Source organism: Procambarus clarkii, chromosome 19, assembly GCF_040958095.1.
Source record: "Procambarus clarkii isolate CNS0578487 chromosome 19, FALCON_Pclarkii_2.0, whole genome shotgun sequence".
NCBI classification, from domain to species: domain Eukaryota; kingdom Metazoa; phylum Arthropoda; class Malacostraca; order Decapoda; family Cambaridae; genus Procambarus; species Procambarus clarkii.
In genome coordinates this window covers 39029042-39050467 of record NC_091168.1, presented here as the reverse complement: position 1 = coordinate 39050467, position 21426 = coordinate 39029042, and the positions used below count along the sequence as shown (strand labels likewise).

General features: G+C 45.5%; 1 protein-coding gene across 1 annotated transcript in view; it reads right to left on the bottom strand.

Annotated features, from left to right (window-relative positions):
* Gycalpha99B (guanylate cyclase 1 soluble subunit alpha 2) overlaps window positions 1-21426 on the bottom strand; it is a 183324-nt gene that overhangs the window by 8330 nt on the left and 153568 nt on the right. Inside the window, exons 7-8 of the mRNA XM_069327558.1 lie at window positions 12704-12842; window positions 10802-10968 (exon numbers count right to left, since the gene is read on the bottom strand). Of these exons, the coding sequence (XP_069183659.1) occupies window positions 10802-10968; window positions 12704-12842 (306 nt within the window). The remainder of the gene's footprint in view (window positions 1-10801; window positions 10969-12703; window positions 12843-21426) is intronic.

The following is a 21426-nucleotide window of genomic DNA, read 5'->3' as shown; positions in this document are numbered from 1 at the left end:
GGCCAGTACAACAAGGACAGAGATCGATTGATAAAAGTGGTTTTCAAAAGCTAGGACACAAAAGAAGAAATCTTAGCAAAGAAGAGCAGCCTATTCAATGTACCGAAGTTCAAAAAGGAATACCTGCAGAGGGATATGACAAGGGAGGAGAGATTGAGGGCAGCAGCAGCAAGGAAGGAGTGCAGGGAGAGAGACAGGAATCAGGGAACCACAGCCCAGAACCCTACGATCCCAAAGGGGAGTGGGGAACCCTCCACAGTCAGTTCAACAGCCCCAGTGGGAGGAGCATCACACCCACCTCCCATCCAATAGAAGCCCTACCTGCCCCAGCCCCTACGAGCCTACCACTAAGTGGCCACCTGGACCACCTTCCCCCACTCCCCCCACTCCTCTAGACATCCCCTCTCTATCTCCCCAAACCCTCCCAATTCCCCCAAGCCCTCATTTCTTACCCACCCCTCTTCTCCCCCACCACACTAAGCCCTCCCTTCTCCCCCACCCTCTCTATCCCCCTCCGTTCTCCTCCACTCCCCTAAGCCCTCCCTTCTCCCCCATCCCACTAAGCCCTCCTTTCTCCCTCACCCTCCCTTCTCTCCTGCCCCCACAACACCTCCTTTCTCCCCCTCCCCCCCAAGCCATCCTTTCTTCCCCACCCCTGAAGCTCTCCCTCCTCCCCTAACCCACTAGCCCCCCCTCTTTCCTCCACACCCCAAGCCCTCCCTTCGCTCCCACCCACTCCAAACCAAATCCTCCCAGGCCCCCTCAGAATCCAGGTCTCCTTTACTTCCAGTAAAGGGAACATGGATTTACTCACAACCCAGGTCCCCTCCCTTCCCCCTACCCATCCCAGACCCTCCAGGTTTGCCTACTCCAGTGGAATCAACAGAAACTGAGGATGGACAGAATAGAGTCAGCTTCAAGGTGATGTACTCGAACATAGAGGTGATTATAAGTAAGGAAAGTGAACTTAAGGAAAGAGCACAAGAAGTGAACCCAGATGTAATTGGAATCACGGAAATTCAACTCTCAGGAATCATAACGAATGCGGTGTTCCCCCCCAGGATTACACTGTATTAAGGAAAGAGAGGGAGGGTAGTGGAGGAGGTGGAGTGGCTCTACTCATGAGAAAGGAATGGAGTTTCAAGGAGATGGTTATCCAAGGCTTCGAGGGGTTAAAAGAGACTATATAACAGGCACCATGACAATGAGAGGACCAAGAGTAGTAGTAGCAGTGATATATAACCCTCCCCCAAACGACAGATGACCCAGGCAAGAGTATAACAGAAACAACATAGCAGTTAACAATATAACTGAGAGGGCAGCCTCTGCTGCCTGTAGAATTTGATCTCCCTCTGCTCATCATGGGGGACTTCAATCACGGAAGGATAGACTGGGAGAACAAGGAACCACATGGAGGAGAGGAAACATGGAGAGCTAAACTACTAGAGGTGGCAACAAACAACTTTTTAAGCCTCAATGTCAGGGAACGCACACAAATGAGGGGAAATAATGAACCAGCGAGACTCTACCTAGTCTTCACTCTGAATTACTCCGACATAAGGGAAATTGACTTCGAGGCCCCAGTAGGAATGAGCGATCACAGTGGACTGACGTTTGAGTATCTGTTCAAAGAAGGGCTAAAGTACTCGAGAAAGGGAACTGAAAGCATAAGGGCAGCATTCCGTAAGGGAAAACTATGAAGAGATAAGAAAATTCCTAACGGATAAAACATGGGTGTGAGGGAATGGAAATTCCCTCAGCTAGTTTTCTAGATTAGGCTAGAGTGTAGGGTGCACTCTAGACAAGAGTTTTCACACTACCAGCACTTGTGTGGTGTTGGATGAAAGCTTATGCTAAGGACCATCGTTTAAGACTAGCCAGGAGTCTTAAATATGGCCTCCTTCAGCGCCTTCAGCAGCCAGTACCTCTGCTCGTTCATTCCCACATATTCCAACATGGGAGGGGATCCACAGAAACTTGATGACTCTTCCCTGGTTGGTAAGTACTCTCACAGCTCTCTTAATTTCAGCGACTATTGCAAGATTTTCTGCCCGATTTTTACTTAGGTTTTGCAGTGCTGCTTTTGAATTGGTGTAAATCACTGCACCATTAGTGTTCTATGTTGTGTACACCTGAGGCCACCAGCCAGCCTGAGGCAACCCCATGTGCGCGCCGCACCGCTCCGTGGTCAGACACCGTGGGGTCACGTGATGGCCACACCCTGGCCACCTGCCTGTGGGCCACACCTGCCACCCCACTCGCCACCTCATCCTGGGTGGGGCACTGCGACCGCCTCGCGCTCCTAATGGCCACCCCCTTAGGGCCATGGGGTGGCCCCACATGCCTTGGTCACACTCCCTAGGGCCACACCTAGTCGACGCACGTGGGAGCGAGGTAGGAGTTCTTCAGCAAGTGTGATTGTGACCGGGGGAGTGAATGAAAGAGAGTGGTAATCGTGAGTACTCATTATATTGTAATGTATGCAGTGTCTCTGGACTAATGCTAATTCCGGTACCAGCTGTGTTGTCTCGTAGCGCCTGCCAGGCGAGGGGAAACAGCTGAGAGGCAGCTGTCTGTACTGACGTCATGATGACTGTCTGTGATGTACGTGAGGGTGTATGTTATACACAGACCACACATGTAGATGTTTATAGATATATTTTGTGTGTAGACTGACTCGAGTATGTAAACCGGTCAGTGTAGATATTTCTACCATGTAAGTGATCGTTGATCTGTCGATACCATATATATCTTTCAGAGTCAAGATTAATGCCATGTTGCCGCATGTTAATTATACCATTTACAGAGGTAGGCAGGCCAGTGTAGTAGGGTTGTCAGTGGACACCCTGAGGTCTCTATAATTATGTCAATTTATGTGGATGAATGATGGGTAAGCTATTTGATTTATGATCATTGATTAATGTGTACCATTTCCATGTGTTTCATTTGCATGTATATTATTACGGTGTTGTGTGGTGAGTCAGTAAATGTGATTCCTGACTGATTGCCTAATGATGTCATTAGCATGTGGGGTATGCTGACGGCATCATTATGTTTGTATGTTTGGGCAGTGTTATTGTTTGGTATACGTTATATTACTGCTCTAGGAGCTGTGTTGATGATTTAAGGAGGTCCCTCTCACTATTCAGGGGAATTCACAGTACTTAATGAGAAAGCAAGCAATTGATTGGTTAATCTGCTTAATTAGGAGAATTAGTGCCAGCTGTCAGCGCAGCGACAGTGCCTTATGTTAACGTAAATTGTTTTGCTAGAGTAGTGACTCCACACAGTAGTTCCTTGCAACTGTTGCAAGATTAGAGGGGGCAGTAATGTAGGTATACTTTTGTATTGCCAAACCGTGTGTCATTACTGTGTGGGTACAGTAATTACCGTGTTGCAGAGAAGCTGCAACCGTGTGTGGGTAGTGCATTTATGTTGTTATGCCACTGTAAGTGTGACCTATGTAACCTGGGGTTACTTCGTGCTTCTTTAAGTTGTGTTGAGGACTTTAGGATTCAGTGAGAGTTAATTAAGGGGAATTAACTTTATAAGGGGTTGCACATTACTTAATGAGAGAGCTGTTAAGGAAAACAGTGTGGAGCTTGTTGAGATACGTTTCAAATCCTCACAGGTGCAATTAATTGTCCATGTGACAACTAATTGACCACTCTAGCTAATTATTTAATTAGCATTCTCATCATGAATTCACATAGTGGGGAGGAACTGTCAAAGTCTGACAGTATTTGTGTTAACGTAATTTGCTCGATACTAATTACCTTTCTGGGGTATAGCAATTAGTGGTTCATGATAATTAGTAGAGTAATTAATGTCAAAGGTCTTGATGACTCGGTAAAGCGAGGACATGGAGCTAGCATAACTCGTTATATTAATAATATCCTGCTTGGTAATAGTGGATTAAGAGGCGCTCATGTAAATTAGGGTAATTAGGATAATTAACACCTCGTCTGTGAATTCACAGTGTTTGATGAGACCTGCTGAGGCAGTGAGGAGTGACACGTATTTATTTATGATTATTTATCGGTCCTGGTGATAGTTAATTAATTGCTCGGGGTTAATGAGGGTAATTAACACTCATTAAAGTAAATTTTGACATAGACTGTTGAGAAGCTACCAAGATAGTGGTAGGCGTAGTTAACGTAACTCGATTGGGATTTAATTAGTGGTCCGTTTGACATTAATTAGGAATTACTCACTGAATACTTGAAAGGAGTCAAGTGTGATGTAATGTAAGAGACTTTGAGTTATTGTTAACAAGTTGACTTGTGTTAAGAGAGATAAGTGTTGGTGATTAACGTAGAGTACCATCATGTTGTTGTCTGAGGGAGACAAGTGTTGATGATTAACGTAGAGTACCATCATGTTGTTGTCTGAGGGAGACAAGTGTTGATGATTAACGTAGAGTACCATCATGTTGTTGTCTGAGGGAGACAAGTGTTGATGATTAACGTAGAGTACCATCATGTTGTTGTCTGAGGGAGACAAGTGTTGGTGATTAACGTAGAGAACTTTGTTGCTGACTGCTGAGGACAGTTAATTAACGTAATTAATCACGTAATCAATTTTGTAATTGATTGAGGCATTTTTTTTGTTTATCATCTGGTGACGAGAGTTAAGTAACTTGGGGATTACTGGAGAAGTGTCTCAGAATCCCACCTTGCCTGGCTGTGTTTACTGTTTACAGTGCAACTTCTTGCAGGGAGTTGCAAAGAGTGTTTACATTAGGTTGTGATAGGGGGGTCACTGTTGGACTACCCGCCTAGTTACGTGGGTATCTCGTCTGTACGGGTGGAGGACACGTAAGATTGTGATTATAGTATCTGGTCACCGTGAAGCCGTGACAATATTGATTGCAAGCTTGTGTCATCAGTGGGCATCATTGTTCAGTTAGTTCATTTAGTCAGCCCGAAGTGTCAGCAAGATGGAGACTGCTGTCATTTCTCGAGGGGCTGTTGAATAGCTGTGTTGCACTGGATGGACATTAACGTAACGAATCACTCACTGTTGTGTAAACTAGGCTTGTGAATTATTTGTTTGCAATATTGTGTCGTCAGAGGGCACACCTGTGTTCAGGTCAGGTCAGTACGCAGCCGCACAGCAATGGACCGGAGTCGTTGGTATTTAGTTGTTGTTACAGTGCCACTTGATGGACATTAACGTAACGTAAACTCGATGTTGTAGTAGTTTAGTCTCTTGTAAATAAATTTTTATGTTATAGAAAACGGTCTTTGATGTCAACCCTTCAACCATTCTTTTCCACCCATGTTCTGCTGTATACGAGTGTTCATCTTTTCGTATAAATCGTATAATGTGATCTTTTTTTTTTTAATGACGGCAGTTCTTGGGAAATTCGAATTCCAATTCATAGCACCACATCAAATACAAATATTTGATTGTGAGAACCCGTCGGTTACCCTTTATTGGTTTTTAACGTCCTTTTTTTAACTAGGAGGAACAAGCGGCCTAAGTGGACAGGTTTTCACCCTAGTTTTTCACCCCAAGCCTGGCGGTTTGCTCCCGCTTTTCCTTTTTCTATTGGTCTCATGCTTAGAGTAGACATATCTGTAGTGTGCAGTGCTCTATGCTTGAGGTAGGCGTAGAAACAAATCTCACAATGGGAATCAGAGCTAAGGGCAAAGACGGCCCAAGACATGATGGAATACATCACGCAGAAGTGCAAGGAGGCAACAGAAAAGTTTATCCTGGCCCAAAAGGTAAACAATTAAATGCAGAAGAGAAACCCATTGTTTAATCAGAGATGTAAGCTAGCTAAGCAATAAAGTAAAAGAGCATGGGGAAACTATAGAAATAACAGGACACATGAGAGCAGAGAAGGTTACCAAAGAGCCAGGAATGAATATGTCAGGGTGAGAAGAGAGGCAGAAGGGCAATATGAAAACGACATAGCAAGCAAGGCTAAGACCCAACCCAAATTGCTGCACAGCCACATCAGGGGAAAGACAACAGTGAAGGAACAGGTAATGAAACTGAAGATAGAGGCAGACAGATTCACTACAAACGACAAAGAAGTGTGCGAGGAACTCAATATGAAATTCCTGGAAGTCTTCACATTAGAGCAAGGAGAAGTCCCAGAGATAAGATAAGGAATAATTAACCAGGCACCACTAGAGGAATTTGAGATTACCAGTGGGGATGAAAGGAAGCTTTTGCTAAAGTTGGATGTGACAAAGGCTATAGTCCCGGATGGAATATCACCATGGATACTAAAGGAATGAGCAGGAGCCCTCCGCTTCTGCTCCTGCAGAAGAGTGGCAGGAAGGAAGCAGCCACTCTCCATGGTGTATAACAAATCACTGGTAACAGGTGAACTGCCAGAAATTTGGAAGGTGGCAAACGTAGTCCCGATATACAAGAAGGGGGATAGACAGGAGGCACTGAACTACAGGCCAGAGTCCCTAACTTACATACCATGCAAGCTAATGGAGAAAATTGTGCGAAAAAAGCTAATCGAACCTCTGGAGCGAAGGAACTTTGTGTCACAACACCAACATGGTTTCAGGGATGGCAGGTCATGCCTCACAGGATTAATTGAATTCTACGATCAGGCAACAAGAATCAGACAAGAAAGAGATAGGTGGGATGACTGCATATTTTTGGATTGCCAGAAAGCCTTTGACATAGTGCCACATCAGAGACTAGTGCGAAAGCTGGAGATGCAGGCAGGAGTGAAAGGGAAGGTACTCCATTGAATAGGGAGTACCTAATTAACAGAAGGCAGCGAGTCACTATGCGAGATGAGGTCTCAGATTGGCGAGACGTCACCAGTGGGGTCCCGCAGGGTTCAGTCCTTGAACCCATACTGTTTCTTATATATGTAAATGATATTCCAGTTGGAATAGAATCATTCCTCTCATTGTTTGCTGATGATGCGAAAATTATGAGGAGGATTAAGACGTAGAAAGACAATATGAGACTACAAGATGACCTAGACAGACTGCATGAATGGTCCAACAAATGGCTACTAAAGATCAACCCGAGTAAATGTAAGGTAACGAAACTAGGCAGTGGAAACAGGAGGCCAGACACAGGATACAGAATGGGAGAGGAAGTCCATCATGAAACGGACAGAGAGAAGGATCTAGTTGATGTCACACCAACCCAGTCTTCTGAAGCCCACATCAAAAGAATATCAACTGCGGCATATGAGAGGCTGGGTAACATCAGAACTGCCTTCAGGAACCTGTGTAAGGATTCATTCAGAACATTGAATTCCACATATGTAAGACCAATCCTGGAGTATGCGGCCCCAGCATGGAGCCCGTACCTTGTCAAGCACAAGGCGAAGCTTGAAAATGTTCAGAGATATGCCACTAGGCTAGTCCCGGAGCTAAGAGGAATGAGTTACGAAGAAAGGCTGCGAGAAATGCACCTCACGACACTAGAAGACAGAAGAGTAAGGGAAGACATGATCACTACCTACAAAATTCTCAGAGGAATTGACGGCGTAGATAAAGATAAACTGTTTAACACGGGTGGTATGCGAACAAGGGGACACAGGTGGAAACTGAGTACCCAAATGAGCCACAGGGACGTTAGAAAGAACTTTTTCAGTGTCAGAGTAGTTAACAGATGGAATGCATTAGGCAGTGATGTGGTGGAGGCTGACTCCATACACAGTTTCAAATGTAGATATGACAGAGCCCAGTAGGCTCAGGAATCTGTACACCAGTTGATTGACGGTTGAGAGGCGGGACCAAAGAGCCAAAGCTCAACCCCGCAAGCACAATTAAGTGAGAACAATTAGGTGACTTCAAGACCCACCTCACACACACACTCACTAACACAAAACCCAACTCTCACACACACACTCACACAAGGCCCACCTCACACACACACACACACACAAGGCCCACCTCACACACACACACACAAGGCCCACCTCACACACACACACACACACAAGGCCCACCTCACACACACACACACTAACACAAAACTCAACTCACACACTCACACAAGGCCCACCTCACACACTCACATAAGGCTCACCTCACAAACACACACACAAAACCAAACTCACAGACACACACACTCACACAAGGCCCACCTCACACACACATACTCACACAAGGCCCACCTCACACACACACACTCACACAAGGCCCACCTCACAAACACACACATACACACACACAAGGCCCACCTCACAAACACACACATACACACACACACACACACACACACACTCACACAGAGCCCACTTCACACACACACTCACACAAGATTCACCTTACAAACACACTCACACAAGGCCCACCTCACACACACACACTCACACAAGGCCCACCTCACACACACACACTCACACAAGGCCCACCTCACACACACACTCACACAAGGCCCACCTCACACACACACACTCACACAAGGCCCACCTCACACACACACACTCACACAAGGCCCACCTCACACACACACACTCACACAAGGCCCACCTCACACACACACACTCACACAAAGCCCACCTCACACACACACACTCACACAAGGCCCACCTCACACACACACACTCACACAAGGCCCACCTCACACACTCACACAAGGCTCAACTCACACATGCACTCACCGGTGTGTGTGTGCGTATATGTGGGAAGGGGAGCCGGTGGCTGAGCGGATAGCACGCTGAACACGTGATCCTGTGGTCCTGGGTTCGATCCCGAGCACTGGCGAGAAACGATTGGCAGAGTTTCTTTCACCCTTTGCCCCTGTTACCTGGCAGTAAATAGGTACCTGAGAGTTAGTCAGCTGTCACGGGCTGCTTCCTGGTGAGTGTGTGTGTGTTGTGGAAAAAAAATAGTAGTAGTAGAAACAGTTGATTGACAGTTGAGAGGCGTGCTGAAAGAGCAGAGCTCAACCCCCGCAAGCACAACTAGGTGAATACAACTAGGTTAATACAACTAGGTGAATACAAGGCCCACCTCACACACGGCCCACCTCACACACTCACACAAGGCCCACCTCACACACTCACACAAGGCCCACCTCACACACTCACACAAGGCCCACCTCACACACTCACACTCACACAAGGCCCACCTCACACACACACACTCACACAAGGCCCACCTCACACTCACACTCACACACACACAAGGCCCACCTCACACACACACACAAGGCCCACCTCACACACACACCCACACAAGGCCCACCTCACACTCACACTCACACACTGTTACGGCCCTCTCGGGACGCAACGGGGTTCTTACTCTGATGTAGTTAGAGGAAGATATATATCCGGCCCCAAGCCAGTAGAGGCTATCAAGGGATGCGATCCGTGACGCAAGTAACTTAAAAGGAGTAGGGAAAGAAAGGTAAGAACTTAATATAATATAATGTTCACCTTCACCGTTTAATATATATAAAGTAAAAGAGTACACAAGGGGGAGGGGTATTAACACTTTACAAGGGGATCGACACTGTAGTCTTCTGCTGGAGACTATGGATCCTCGAAGCTAGGTGCTGAGTCCGCGGTGCTTTCTTCGTGGCCTCAAGACGTGTCCTCTGAGAACGCCGAGTCTACCCTGGCCACAGGTCAGCCACAACACAGGTCCACTGGGGGCACCGTCGTGGAGGCCGTCAACCACACGTCCAGCAGGTCTGCTGGCAGGTACTGAGCCACCAAGGCTGGCACGGCCACTCCACGAACGATAAAAGGGGGTACGCCCTAGACAGGAGTCTCGTGTGATATCACCAATCACCCTCCTGTCCTCAATACCCCAGTGGATTATCGTCTCCAACCGTCGGTCCCGGGTAAATCCTTCCACTGCCACTCCACTGGCAGGCTTAACACACCACAGAGTTCTTCCGGGGGGACGACGTCACAACAGCTGCAGCAAACTGGACAGTATGGAGACTGGCTGCCTCGGGTAGACTGACTCCACCTTCAACACAGTGGTCCCAGGTCGGCTCTGTAAGCAGACACGTCATTAATTACCGGGACACTAATACACCACACTCACAGGCTCAGATACAAACGCCCGACATATCCACTCCATAGATGGCGCTGTCGTCGGAGCACCACCTCACCAGAGGTCAGGAGCGGCGGTGTTGAGTGCTGAACCAGACTGGAAACTGGTTCTCGAGGCCAGTACACGCTGTCCTCACTAGGTGTCGTCGTTCGTTTGGCGGGGGTTTCGGGAGCTGACCCACAGATGGCGTGTTTGTCACTGCTCCAGGCACGGACGCTGGATCCGGGTTCGTAACACACACACACAAGGCCCACCTCACACACACACACAAGGCCCACCTCACACACTCACACAAGGCCCACCTCACACACAAGGCCCACCTCACACACACACACAAGGCCCACCTCACACACTCACACAAGGCCCACCTCACACACAAGGCCCACCTCACACTCACACTCACACACAAGGCCTCATTCCGGCCAGCACCAACAACCTCCACCTTGACGCCTCAACACCATTGGCCACCTGGGTGTGGTTAGTGAGACGACAATTAAAGTTCACGAACATTTGATATTACTACAACATGCTCGTTACGACCTGCTCACTCGTTACGACCTGCTCACTCGTTACGACCTGCTCACTCGTTACGACCTGCTCACTCGTTATGGCATCTAGATTAACACGCAACAGTTTATTCTCGTGAACACCGACCTGTACGTTATCAATACTGTGTTAACTTATGATTAGGAACTGGTACCTAAATACATAGTCTCACGGGTAAACAATCATTGTCGTTTCTGTCTGTCTGTCTGTCTCCCGTGTAGGGGTGAAGGAGCGAGGGGTCCTACCTTGTAGACATCCAGCCTGCCACAGTAGGCATCGAACTCGGTGTAGAGGTTCTGGAGCATGTTGATGACCATGAGGGGCGTGGCTGTGGAGCAGATGGAGGTGAAGCCCACTATGTCACTGAAGAGCATCGTTACCTCGTCCTGCTTCTGTGCCTTGATCACCTCCCCTGGGGCATAGAACTCCTGGTTATATGATATTTATCTCTCTCTCTCTCTCTCTCTCTCTCTCTCTCTCTCTCTCTCTCTCTCTCTCTCTCTCTCTCTCTGTCTCTCTCTCTGTCTCTCTGTCTCTCTGTCTCTCTCTCTCTCTCTCTCTCTCTCTCTCTCTCTCTCCCTCTCTCTCTCTCTCTCTCTCCCTCTCTCTCTCTCTCTCTCTCTCTCTCTCTCTCTCTCTCTCTCTCTCTCTCTCTCTCTCTCTCTCTCTCTCTCTCTCTCTCTCCCTCTCTCTCTCTCTCTCTCTCCCTCTCTCTCTCTCTCTCTCTCTCTCTCTCTCTCTCTCTCTCTCTCTCTCTCTCTCTCTCTCTCTCTCTCTCTCTCTCTCTCTCTCTCTCTCTCTCCTCCCTCTCTCTCTCTCTCTCTCTCTCTCTCTCTCTCTCTCTCTCTCTCTCTCTCTCTCTCTCTCTCTCTCTGTCTCTGTCTCTGTCTCTGTCTCTCTCTCTCTCTCTCTCTCTCTCTCTCTCTCTCTCTCTCTCTCTCTCTCTCTCTCTCTCTCTCTCTCTGTCTCTCTGTCTCTCTGTCTCTCTGTCTCTCTCTCTCTCTCTGTCTCTCTCTCTCTCTCTCTCTCTCTCTCTCTCTCTCTCTCTCTCTCTCTCTCTCTCTCTCCCTCCCTCTCTCTCTCTCTCTCTCTCTCTCTCTCTCTCTCTCTCTCTCTCTCTCTCTCTCTCTCTCTCTCTCTCTCTCTCTCTCTCTCTGTCTCTCTGTCTCTCTGTCTCTCTGTCTCTCTGTCTCTCTCTCTCTCTCTCTCTCTCTGTCTCTCTCTCTCTCTCTCTCTCTCTCTCTCTCTCTCTCTCTCTCTCTCTCTCCTCCCTCTCTCTCTCTCTCTCTCTCTCTCTCTCTCTCTCTCTCTCTCTCTCTCTCTCTCTCTCTCTCTCTCTCTCTCTCTCTCTCTCTCTCTCTCTCTCTCTGTCTCTCTCTCTGTCTCTCTCTCTCTCTCTCTCTCTCTCCCCCCCCCCCTCTCTCTCTCTCTCTCTCTCTCTCTCTCTCTCTCTCTCTCTCTCTCTCTCTCTCTCTCTCTCCCCCCCTCTCTCTCTCTCTCTCTCTCTCTCTCTCTCTCTCTCTCTGTATCTGTTCTAAGCCAGCTACCAAATATCGGGAATTAGGTCAAAATCTCCCTTAAATACTGACATGGATACAGAGATATCTTAATGTTTACCTCTCAAGTGTAAACAAGAAGGGGGGGGGGTTTGCAAGGAATTAGGGTGAACTCTCCCTTCCAAGTGTTCAACATGAAGAATTCCTATGTCACTAGACTTACCATAATAAATTTTGATTAAAGTATGCGAAAACTTATGATTTGGCGGAGAATATATAAAATATGTGAGTAGCAGGCTTCCCATGGTAAGATGAGGGGAAATTACAGTATATGTAATATAAAACAATACAGAACTATCAAGGCTATAGAACAGCGCGATTTGTTCACTGCAGATTTGTAGTGGCCACCAAGCCAGAGCCCACATGTAGGACAGGTAGAATGTTCACCTAGCCAGAACATACATAATTCTCACCTAACCAGAATGTATATAATTCTCACCTAACCAGAATATATATAATACTCACCTAGCCAGAAAATACAAAATACTCAGGTAGCCAGAAGATACACAATACACACCTAGAAGGAGCATACAAAATACTCAGCCAGAAAATACAAAATACTGAGCTAGCCAGAACATACACAATACGCACCTAGCCAGAGCCGCTTGGCAATGTCTGGAGGGAAGATGAGGTGCAAGAGAGAGACATTCTTCTCCCTCTCCTTGTCGACAGCGTTGTTGGTCTCCTCGATGGAGTCCTTGAGCTGAGCCATGCGCCTCTTCAGACCGTCCTGAGAAAGAACAGAAAATAGGAATAAAACTAACAATGGGAACTACAATGTGGCTGGTTGCGTCGAGCTGGCCGGGTGGAATGACTTGGTTGCTATAAGCTAGCATGTATTTGCCCGGAGGAATGACATGGTTGCAAAACAAAAAGATGAAAACAGCATCACAATGTTGAACAATAGGAAAACATAAAATACGAGGAATAAGGGAGAATGTTTATTTAGGTTTGGGACAAAAGGTAAACCCTGGAACATGAGGAGAGGAGCCTCGAACCAGTACACGTTGTTCAGTGAGGTGGTGAAGGTTAGGTTAGCCTCGAACCAGTACACGTTGTTCAGTGAGGTGGTGAAGGTTAGGTTAGCCTCGAACCAGTACACGTTGTTCAGTGAGGTGGTGAAGGTTAGGTTAGCCTCGAACCAGTACACGTTGTTCAGAGAGGTGGTGAAGGTTAGGTTAGGTTAGGTTAACACATTAAAGCCAAATCTATTGAAATCGAATAAATTATGTGTTGAGAGAGGTCATATATTACAGGCCATCCTCCTGTTCTAGCAGTACTCATAGTAACGATGAGGATCATAGTATATATACCGACGTACAACTCAATTAGAACGTATAAATCTTAACTATTGAATTGGACAAACCGGAAAACTATTTTTTACCTGTGTTGCTTTGACCAACTAAACTAACCTATCCTAACCTTCCTAGGCCTAATACAAGATGTCTGAGGCCTAATATGGTACACATGTTTGCTATACTAGTTCTAAGAATATTTACGTTTGTGTTTTAGATTCATTTATTTTAAGAGAATTCCTTATTAGTCAGTATACTACTTTCTAAAAGTTAAGAATTCATAAATTCTGACTGTTGACGACCGTCACAATAGGAACTATCTAAACAGGAGAATGGGTTGTATATTAACACTCTAGCATGCTCTAATGCTATTATAACGCCCAGAAATAATTAACCTACAAGTAGTCGATTGCTCATTTTTGGCATATTTGTTAAGTTCTCACTTAAACACCCTGAGGCAAGCCAGATGACAGGCATGCATGCGCGCGCGCACACACACACACGAGCACCTAAACACACACACACACAGATGTGTGTGTGTGTGTGTGATGCCCAGTAGGCTCAGGAATCTGTACACCAGTTGATTGACAGTTGAAAGACGGGACCAAAGAGACAAAGCTCAACCCTCGCAAGCACAAATAGGTGAGTACACACACACACACACACCTAATGTATATTGTCGGAGAATTTGGAGCATGAAATACCTTTAGGGGCCACCAACCATTGTGTCCTAGTCTTTGACTACATGATGGAATTCAAACTTGTGGCCAAGGGACAAGAGATCTGGGAAAGGAGAGTTGATTACAGGAAAGGGGACTATTGGAGGATAAGGGACAATATGGGAGAAGTGCAGTGGGAGGAAGAAATTAGTGGAAAAACAGGCCAAGATATGATAGATCGAGTCATACGGAAATGCCAGGAGGCCGAAGAGAGATTTATACCAATAGTAAATGAAAAAAGTAAGAGGGAATATAATAACCCATGGTTTAATAGAGAGTGTCAGGAAGCAAAAATGGCCAGCAGGCGAGAGTGGAGGAAGTACAGAAGACAAAGGATAGAGGACAACAGTATCAGATGCAACAGAGGTAGGATCGATTACATTAATATAAGAAGAGCATCGGAAAGAAATTATGAGAACGATATTGCGATCAAAGCGAAAAATCATTGTCTTTCCTGTCAATTCCCCTGAGGATTTTGTAGGTAGTGATCATGTCTCCCCTTACTCTTCTGTCTTCCAGTGTCGTGAGGTGCATTTCCCGCAGCCGTTCCTCGTAACTCATGCCTCTAGTTCTGGGGACTAGTCTAGTGGCATTACTCTGAACTTTTTCCAGCTTCGTCTTGTGCTTGACAAGGTACGGGCTCCATGCTGGGGCCGCATACTCCAGGATTGGTCATACATATATGGTATACAGGATTCTGAATGATTCCTTACACAGGTTCCTGAAGGCTGTTCTGATAGCCAGCCTCGCGTATGCCGCAGACGTAATTCTTTTTTTGTGGGCTTCAGGAGACAGGTTTGGTGTGATATCAACTCCTAGATCTTTCTCTCTTTCCGTTTTATGAAGTACTTCATCTCCCATTCTGTATCCTGTGTCTGGCCTCCTATTTCTACCGCCTAGTTTCATTACTTTGTATTTACTAGGGTTGAACTTTAGCAGCCATTTGTTGAACTATTCACTCAGTCTGTCTAGGGCCTAGACAGACAGTCTGTCTAGGGCCTAGACAGACTGAGTGAATAGTTCAACAAATGTATGTTGATAGTAGGAGGATACAAGATGGCCTAGACTCTAGGCCATCTTGTATCCTCCTACTATCATCCACTGTTTCAATCCTCATAATTTTTTCATCAGCAGCAAACAGTGAGAAAAACGAGTCTATACGCTCTAGGAGATCCTTTACATATATCAGAAACAGTATAGGTCCAAGGACTGACCCCTGCGGGACTCCACTTGTGACGTCTTGCCAATCTGAGACCTCACCCCTCAAAGTGACTCGCTGTCTTCTGTTGCTTAGGTACTCCCTTATCCAATGGAGTACCTTTTCTTTCACTCCTGCTTGCATTTCCAGCTTTTTCACTAGCCTCTTGTGTGGTACTGTGTCAAAGGCTTTCTGGTAATCCAAAAATATGCAGTCTGCCCACCCCCTCTCTTTCTTGCCTGATTTTTGTTGCCTGGTTGTAGAATTCAATTAACCCTTTGAGGCAGGACCTGCCATCCCTTAACCCATGTTGATGCTGTGTTACAAAGTTCTTTCTCTCCAGATGTTCCACTAGCTTTTTTCTCACACTCTTCTCCATCAGTTTGCATGGTATGCAAGTCTGGGACACTAGCCTGTAGCTCAGTTCCTCCTGTCTATCCCCCTTCTTGTATATTGGGACTACATTAGCCGCTTTCCAATTCCTGGCAGTTCCCCTGTTGCCAGGGATTTGTCATACACTATGGAGAGTGGCAGGCACAGTTCTTCTGCTCCTTCGTTTAGTATCCAACGGGAGATTCCATCTGGGCCAATAGCCTTTGTCACATCCAACTCTAGTAAAAGCTTCCTTACTTCCCCACTGGTAACCTCAAACTTTTCTAGTGGTTCCTGGTTAACTATTCCCTCGTGAGTGAAGAAAAGTGAAGACCTCCTGGAATTTCTTATTCAGTTCCTTGCCGTTTGTAGTAAATCTGTCTGCCCCTATCCTTAATTTCATAACCTGTTCCTTTACTGTTGTTTTTCTCCTGATGTGGCTGTGCAGCAATTTAGGCTGAGTCTTTGCCTTGCTTGCGAAGTCATTTTCATATTGCCTTCCTGTCTCTTCTCAACCTGACATATTCATTCCTGGTACTCTGGTACCTTTCTCTGCTCTCAAGTGTCCTGTTATTTCTATAGTTTCTTCGTGCCCGTTAACTTTGCTGCTTAGCTAGCCTACCTCTCTGATCAAACCATGGGTTTCTCATCTGCATTTCATTGGTTTTTTTTTGGACTGGGGCAAACTTGTTTGCTGCTTCCTTACACTTCTGCGTGATGTTGTCCATCATGTCTTGGGCCGTCTTTCCCCAGATGTTATATCTGTTAGGAATTTTCTTATCTCCTCATAGTTTCCATTTCGGAATGCCAGCTTTTTGTTTTCAGTACCCCTCCAAGAGTTCAATAACCCTTCTTCAGCCAGATACTCAATTACCAGTACACTGTGGTCGCTCATTCCTACTGGGGCCTCGAAACCGATTTCTCTTATGTCGGAGTCGTTCAGAGTGAAGACTAGGTCGAGTCTCGCTGGTTCATCGTTTCCTCTCATCCTTGTGGATTCCCTGACATGTTGGCTTAGAAAGTTTCTTGTCGCCACCTCCATTAGTTTGGCTCTCCACTTATCCTCACCTCCATGCGATTCCTTGTTCTCCCAGTCTATCGTTCCGTGATTGAAGTCAACCCATGATGAGCAGATGGGATCTATTTCTACAGGCAGCAGAGGCTGCCCTCTCAATTATAGTGTTAACTGCCGTGTTGTTGTTTTCATACTCTTGCCTGGGTCTTCTGTCATTTGGCGGAGGGTTGTATATTACTGCTACTACCACTTTTGGTCCTCACATTGTCATGGTGCCTTTTATGTAGTCACATAAGTCACATGTAGTCACATGTGTGTGTGTAATTACCTAAGTGTAGTTACAGGATGAGAGCTACGCTCGTGGTGTCCCGTCTTCCCAGCACTCTGTCATATAACGCTTTGAAACTAATGACGGTCTTGGCCTCCACCACCTTCTCACCTAACTTGTTCCAACCGTCTACCACTCTGTTTGCGAAAGTGAATTTTCTTATATTTCTTCGGCATCTGTGTTTAGCTAGTTTAAATCTATGACCTCTTGTCCTTAAAGTTCCAGGTCTCAGGAAATCTTCCCTATCGATTTTATAAATTCCTGTTACTATTTTGTATGTAGTGATCATATCACCTCTTTTTTCTGTCTTCTAGTTTTGGCATATTTAATGCCTCTAACCTCTCCTCGTAGCTCTTGCCCTTCAGTTCTGGGAGCCACTTAGTAGCATGTCTTTGCACCTTTTCCAGTTTGTTGATGTGCTTCTTAAGATATGGGCACCACACAACCGCTGCATATTCTAGCTTTGGCTTGACAAAAGTCGTGAACAATTTCTTTAGTATATCGCCATCCATGTATTTAAAAGCAATTCTGAAGTTAGAAAGCGTGGCATAGGCTCCTCGCACAATATTCTTTATGTGGTCCTCAGGTGATAGTTTTCTATCTAGAACCACCCCTAGATCTCTTTCTTTATCAGAATTCTTTAAAGATTTCTCACATGATATATAGGTTGTGTGGGGTCTATGTTCTCCTATTCCACATTCCATAACATGGCATTTATTAACATTAAATTCCATTTGCCAAGTGGTGCTCCATATACTTATTTTGTCCAGGTCATCTTGAAGGGCATGACAATCATCTAAGTTTCTTATCCTTTCTATTATCTTAGCATTATCAGCAAACATGTTCATATAATTCTGTATACCAACTGGTAGATCATTTATGTAGACAATAAACATCACTGGTGCAAGAACTGAACCCTGTGGTACTCCACTTGTGACATTTCTCCAGTCCGATACATTGCCTCTGATCACAGCCCTCATTTTTCTATCAGTCAGAAAATTTTTCATCCATGTTAGAAGCTTACCTGTCACCCCTCCAATATTTTCCAGTTTCCAGAACAACCTCTTATGTGGAACTTTGTCGAAAGCCTTTTTTAGGTCCAGATAGATGCAGTCAACCCAACCATTTCTTTCCTGTAATATCTCTGTTGCTCGATCATAGAAACTGAGTAAATTCGATACACAGGATCTTCCAGATCGAAAACCATACTGTCTGTCTGATATTATATCATTTCTCTCCAGGTGTTCTACCCATTTAGTTTTAATTATTTTTCCAATATTTTGACTATTACACTTGTCAATGATACAGGTCTATAATTAAGGGGGTCTTCCCTGCTTCCACTTTTGTAGATTGGAACTATGTTAGTCTTTTTCCACACATCAGCTACAACTCCTGTAAACAGGGATGCCTGAAAAATCAGTTGAAGTGGAATGCTGAGCTCAGGTGCACATTCTCTCAGAACCCATGGTGAAACTCCATCTGGACCAAGTACTTTGTTCTTATTTAGCTCCTTGAGCATTTTTTCCACTTCGTCTCTAGACACCTCTATGTTGTTCTCTGGAATTCATATTGTGTCTGGTTCTCTGAAGATTTCATTTTGTACAAACACACTTTGGAACTTTTCGTTTAATGTTTCACATATTTCTTTTTAATTTTCCGTGAATCTATTTCCCATTTTCAACCTCTGAATATTATCCTTTACCTGCAATTTGTTGTTTATGAATTTATAGAATAGACCTGGTTCTGTTTTACATTTGTCTGCAATCCCTTTTTCAAAATTTCTTTCTGCCTCTCTCCTCACTGCCGTGTAGTTGTTTCTCGCATCTTTGTATCGCTGGTATGTTTGCGGTTTGGCCTCTTCCTGAATTGATTCCATTTTTTGTCTTTTGGTCTCTGGCCCTCTCGCAATTTCTGTTGAGCCAATCCTGTTTCCTAGTTCTGCATCTCTGTTTTGGTATAATTTTTTTTGTGTCTTTATCATATATTTCACAAAACTTGACATACATCTCATTCATTTCCTTACCTAGCAAAAAGTTTGTCAAATTATACTCACTAAACATTTTTCTAAGGTTGCCATAATGTCCTCTCCTAAAGTCAGGTTTTTCAATCAACCTTCTTATTTTCTGTGTGTGTGTGTGTGTGTGTACTCACCTATATGTACTCACCTATATGTGCTTGCAGGATCGAGCATTGACTCTTGGATCCCGCCTTTCGAGCATCGGTTGTTTACAGCAATGACTCCTGTCCCATTTCCCTATCATACCTGGTTTTAAAATTATGAATAGTATTTGCTTCCACAACCTGTTCCTGAAGAGCATTCCATTTCCCCACTACTCTCACGCTAAAAGAAAACTTCCTTACATCTCTGTGACTCATCTGAGTTTCAAGCTTCCATCCATGTCCTCTCGTTCTGTTACTATTCCGTGTGAACATTTCGTCTATGTCCACTCTGTCAATTCCTCTGAGTATCTTATACGTTCCTATCATGTCCCCCCTCTCCCTTCTTCTTTCTAGTGTCGTAAGGCACAGTTCCCTCAGGCGCTCTTCATACCCCATCCCTCGTAGCTCTGGGACGAGTCTCGTTGCAAACCTCTGAACCTTTTCCAGTTTCATTATATGCTTCTTCAGATGGGGACTCCATGATGAGGCGGCATACTCTAAGACTGGCCTTACGTAGGCAGTGTAAAGCGCCCTAAATGCCTCCTTACTTAGGTTTCTGAATGATGTTCTAACTTTTGCCAGTGTAGAGTACGCTGCTGTCGTTATCCTATTAATATGTGCCTCAGGAGATAGATTAGGTGTTACGTCCACCCCCAGGTCTCTTTCACGCGTCGTTACAGGTAGGCTGTTCCCCTTCATTGTGTACTGTCCCTTTGGTCTCCTATCTCCTAGTCCCATTTCCATAACTTTACATTTGCTCGTGTTGAATTCTAGTAGCCATTTCTCTGACCATCTCTGCAATCTGTTCAGGTCCTCTTGGAGGATCCTGCAATCCTCATCTGTCACAACTCTTCTCATCAACTTTGCATCATCCGCAAACATCGACATGTAGGACTCTACGCCTGTAAACATGTCGTTAACATACACAAGAAATAGAATTGGTCCCAGCACCGATCCTTGTGGTACTCCACTTGTTACTGTTCGCCAGTCCGACTTCTCGCCCCTTACCGTAACTCTTTGGCTCCTTCCTGTTAGGTAGTTCCTTATCCATTCTAGGACCTTTCCCCCCACCCCCGCCTGTGTGTGTGTGTGTGTGTGTGTGTGTGTGTGTGTGTGTGTGTGTGTGTGTGTGTGTGTGTGTGTGTGTGTGTACTCACCTAATTGTGCTTGCGGGGGTTGAGCTTTGGCTCTTTGGTCCCGCCTCTCAACTGTCAATCAACTGGTGTACAGATTCCTGAGCCTACTGGGCTCTATCATATCTACATTTGAAACCGTGTATGAAGTTAGTCTCCACCACATCACTGCCTAAATCATTCCATTTATTAACTACTCTGACATTGAAAAAATTCTTTCTAACGTCTCTGTGGCTCATCTGGGTACGAAGTGTCCACCTGTGTCCCCTTGTTCGTGTTCCACCCGTGCTGAAGAGTTTGTCTTTGTCCACCCTGTCAATTCCCCTGAGGATTTTGTAGGTGGTTATCATGTCTCTCCTTACTCTTCTGTTTTCCAGGGATGTGAGTTTCAGCTCCTTTAGCCTTTCCTCGTAGCTCATTCCTCTCAGTTCCGGGACGAGCCTGGTGGCATACCGCTGAATCTTCTCTAACTTTGTCTTGTGTTTAACTAGGTATGGACTCCAGGCTGGAGCTGCATACTTCAGGATTGGTCTTACATAAGTGGTATACAGGGTTGTGAAAGATTCCTTACACAAGTTTCTAAAGGCAGTTCTTATGTTGGCCAGTCTAGCATATGCCGCTGATGATATTCTTTTGATGTGGGCCTCTGGGGACAGGTTCGATGTGATATCAACCTCCAAATCTTTCTCTCTATTTGACTCTTGCAGGATTTCACCTCCCAGATGATATCTTGTGTTCAGCCTCCTGGTCCCTTCGCCTAATTTCATCACCTTTCACTTTCCTGAGTTAAACTTTAGCTGCCATTTTGTAGACCATTCCACCAGTTTATCCAGGTCATCCTGTAGTCTCTGTCTATCTTCATCCGTCTTGATTCTTCTCATAATTTTTGCATCATCAGCAAACATCGAGAGGAATGAGTCTATACCCTCCGGAAGATCGTTTACATATATTAGAAACAGGATGGGTCCAAGTACTGAGCCCTGTGGGACTCCGCTGGTGACATTTCGCCACTCTGATATCTCCCCCCTCACCGTTACTCGCTGTTTCCTGTTGCTTAAGTACTCCCTTATCCACTGGAGCATCTTCCCTTTTAC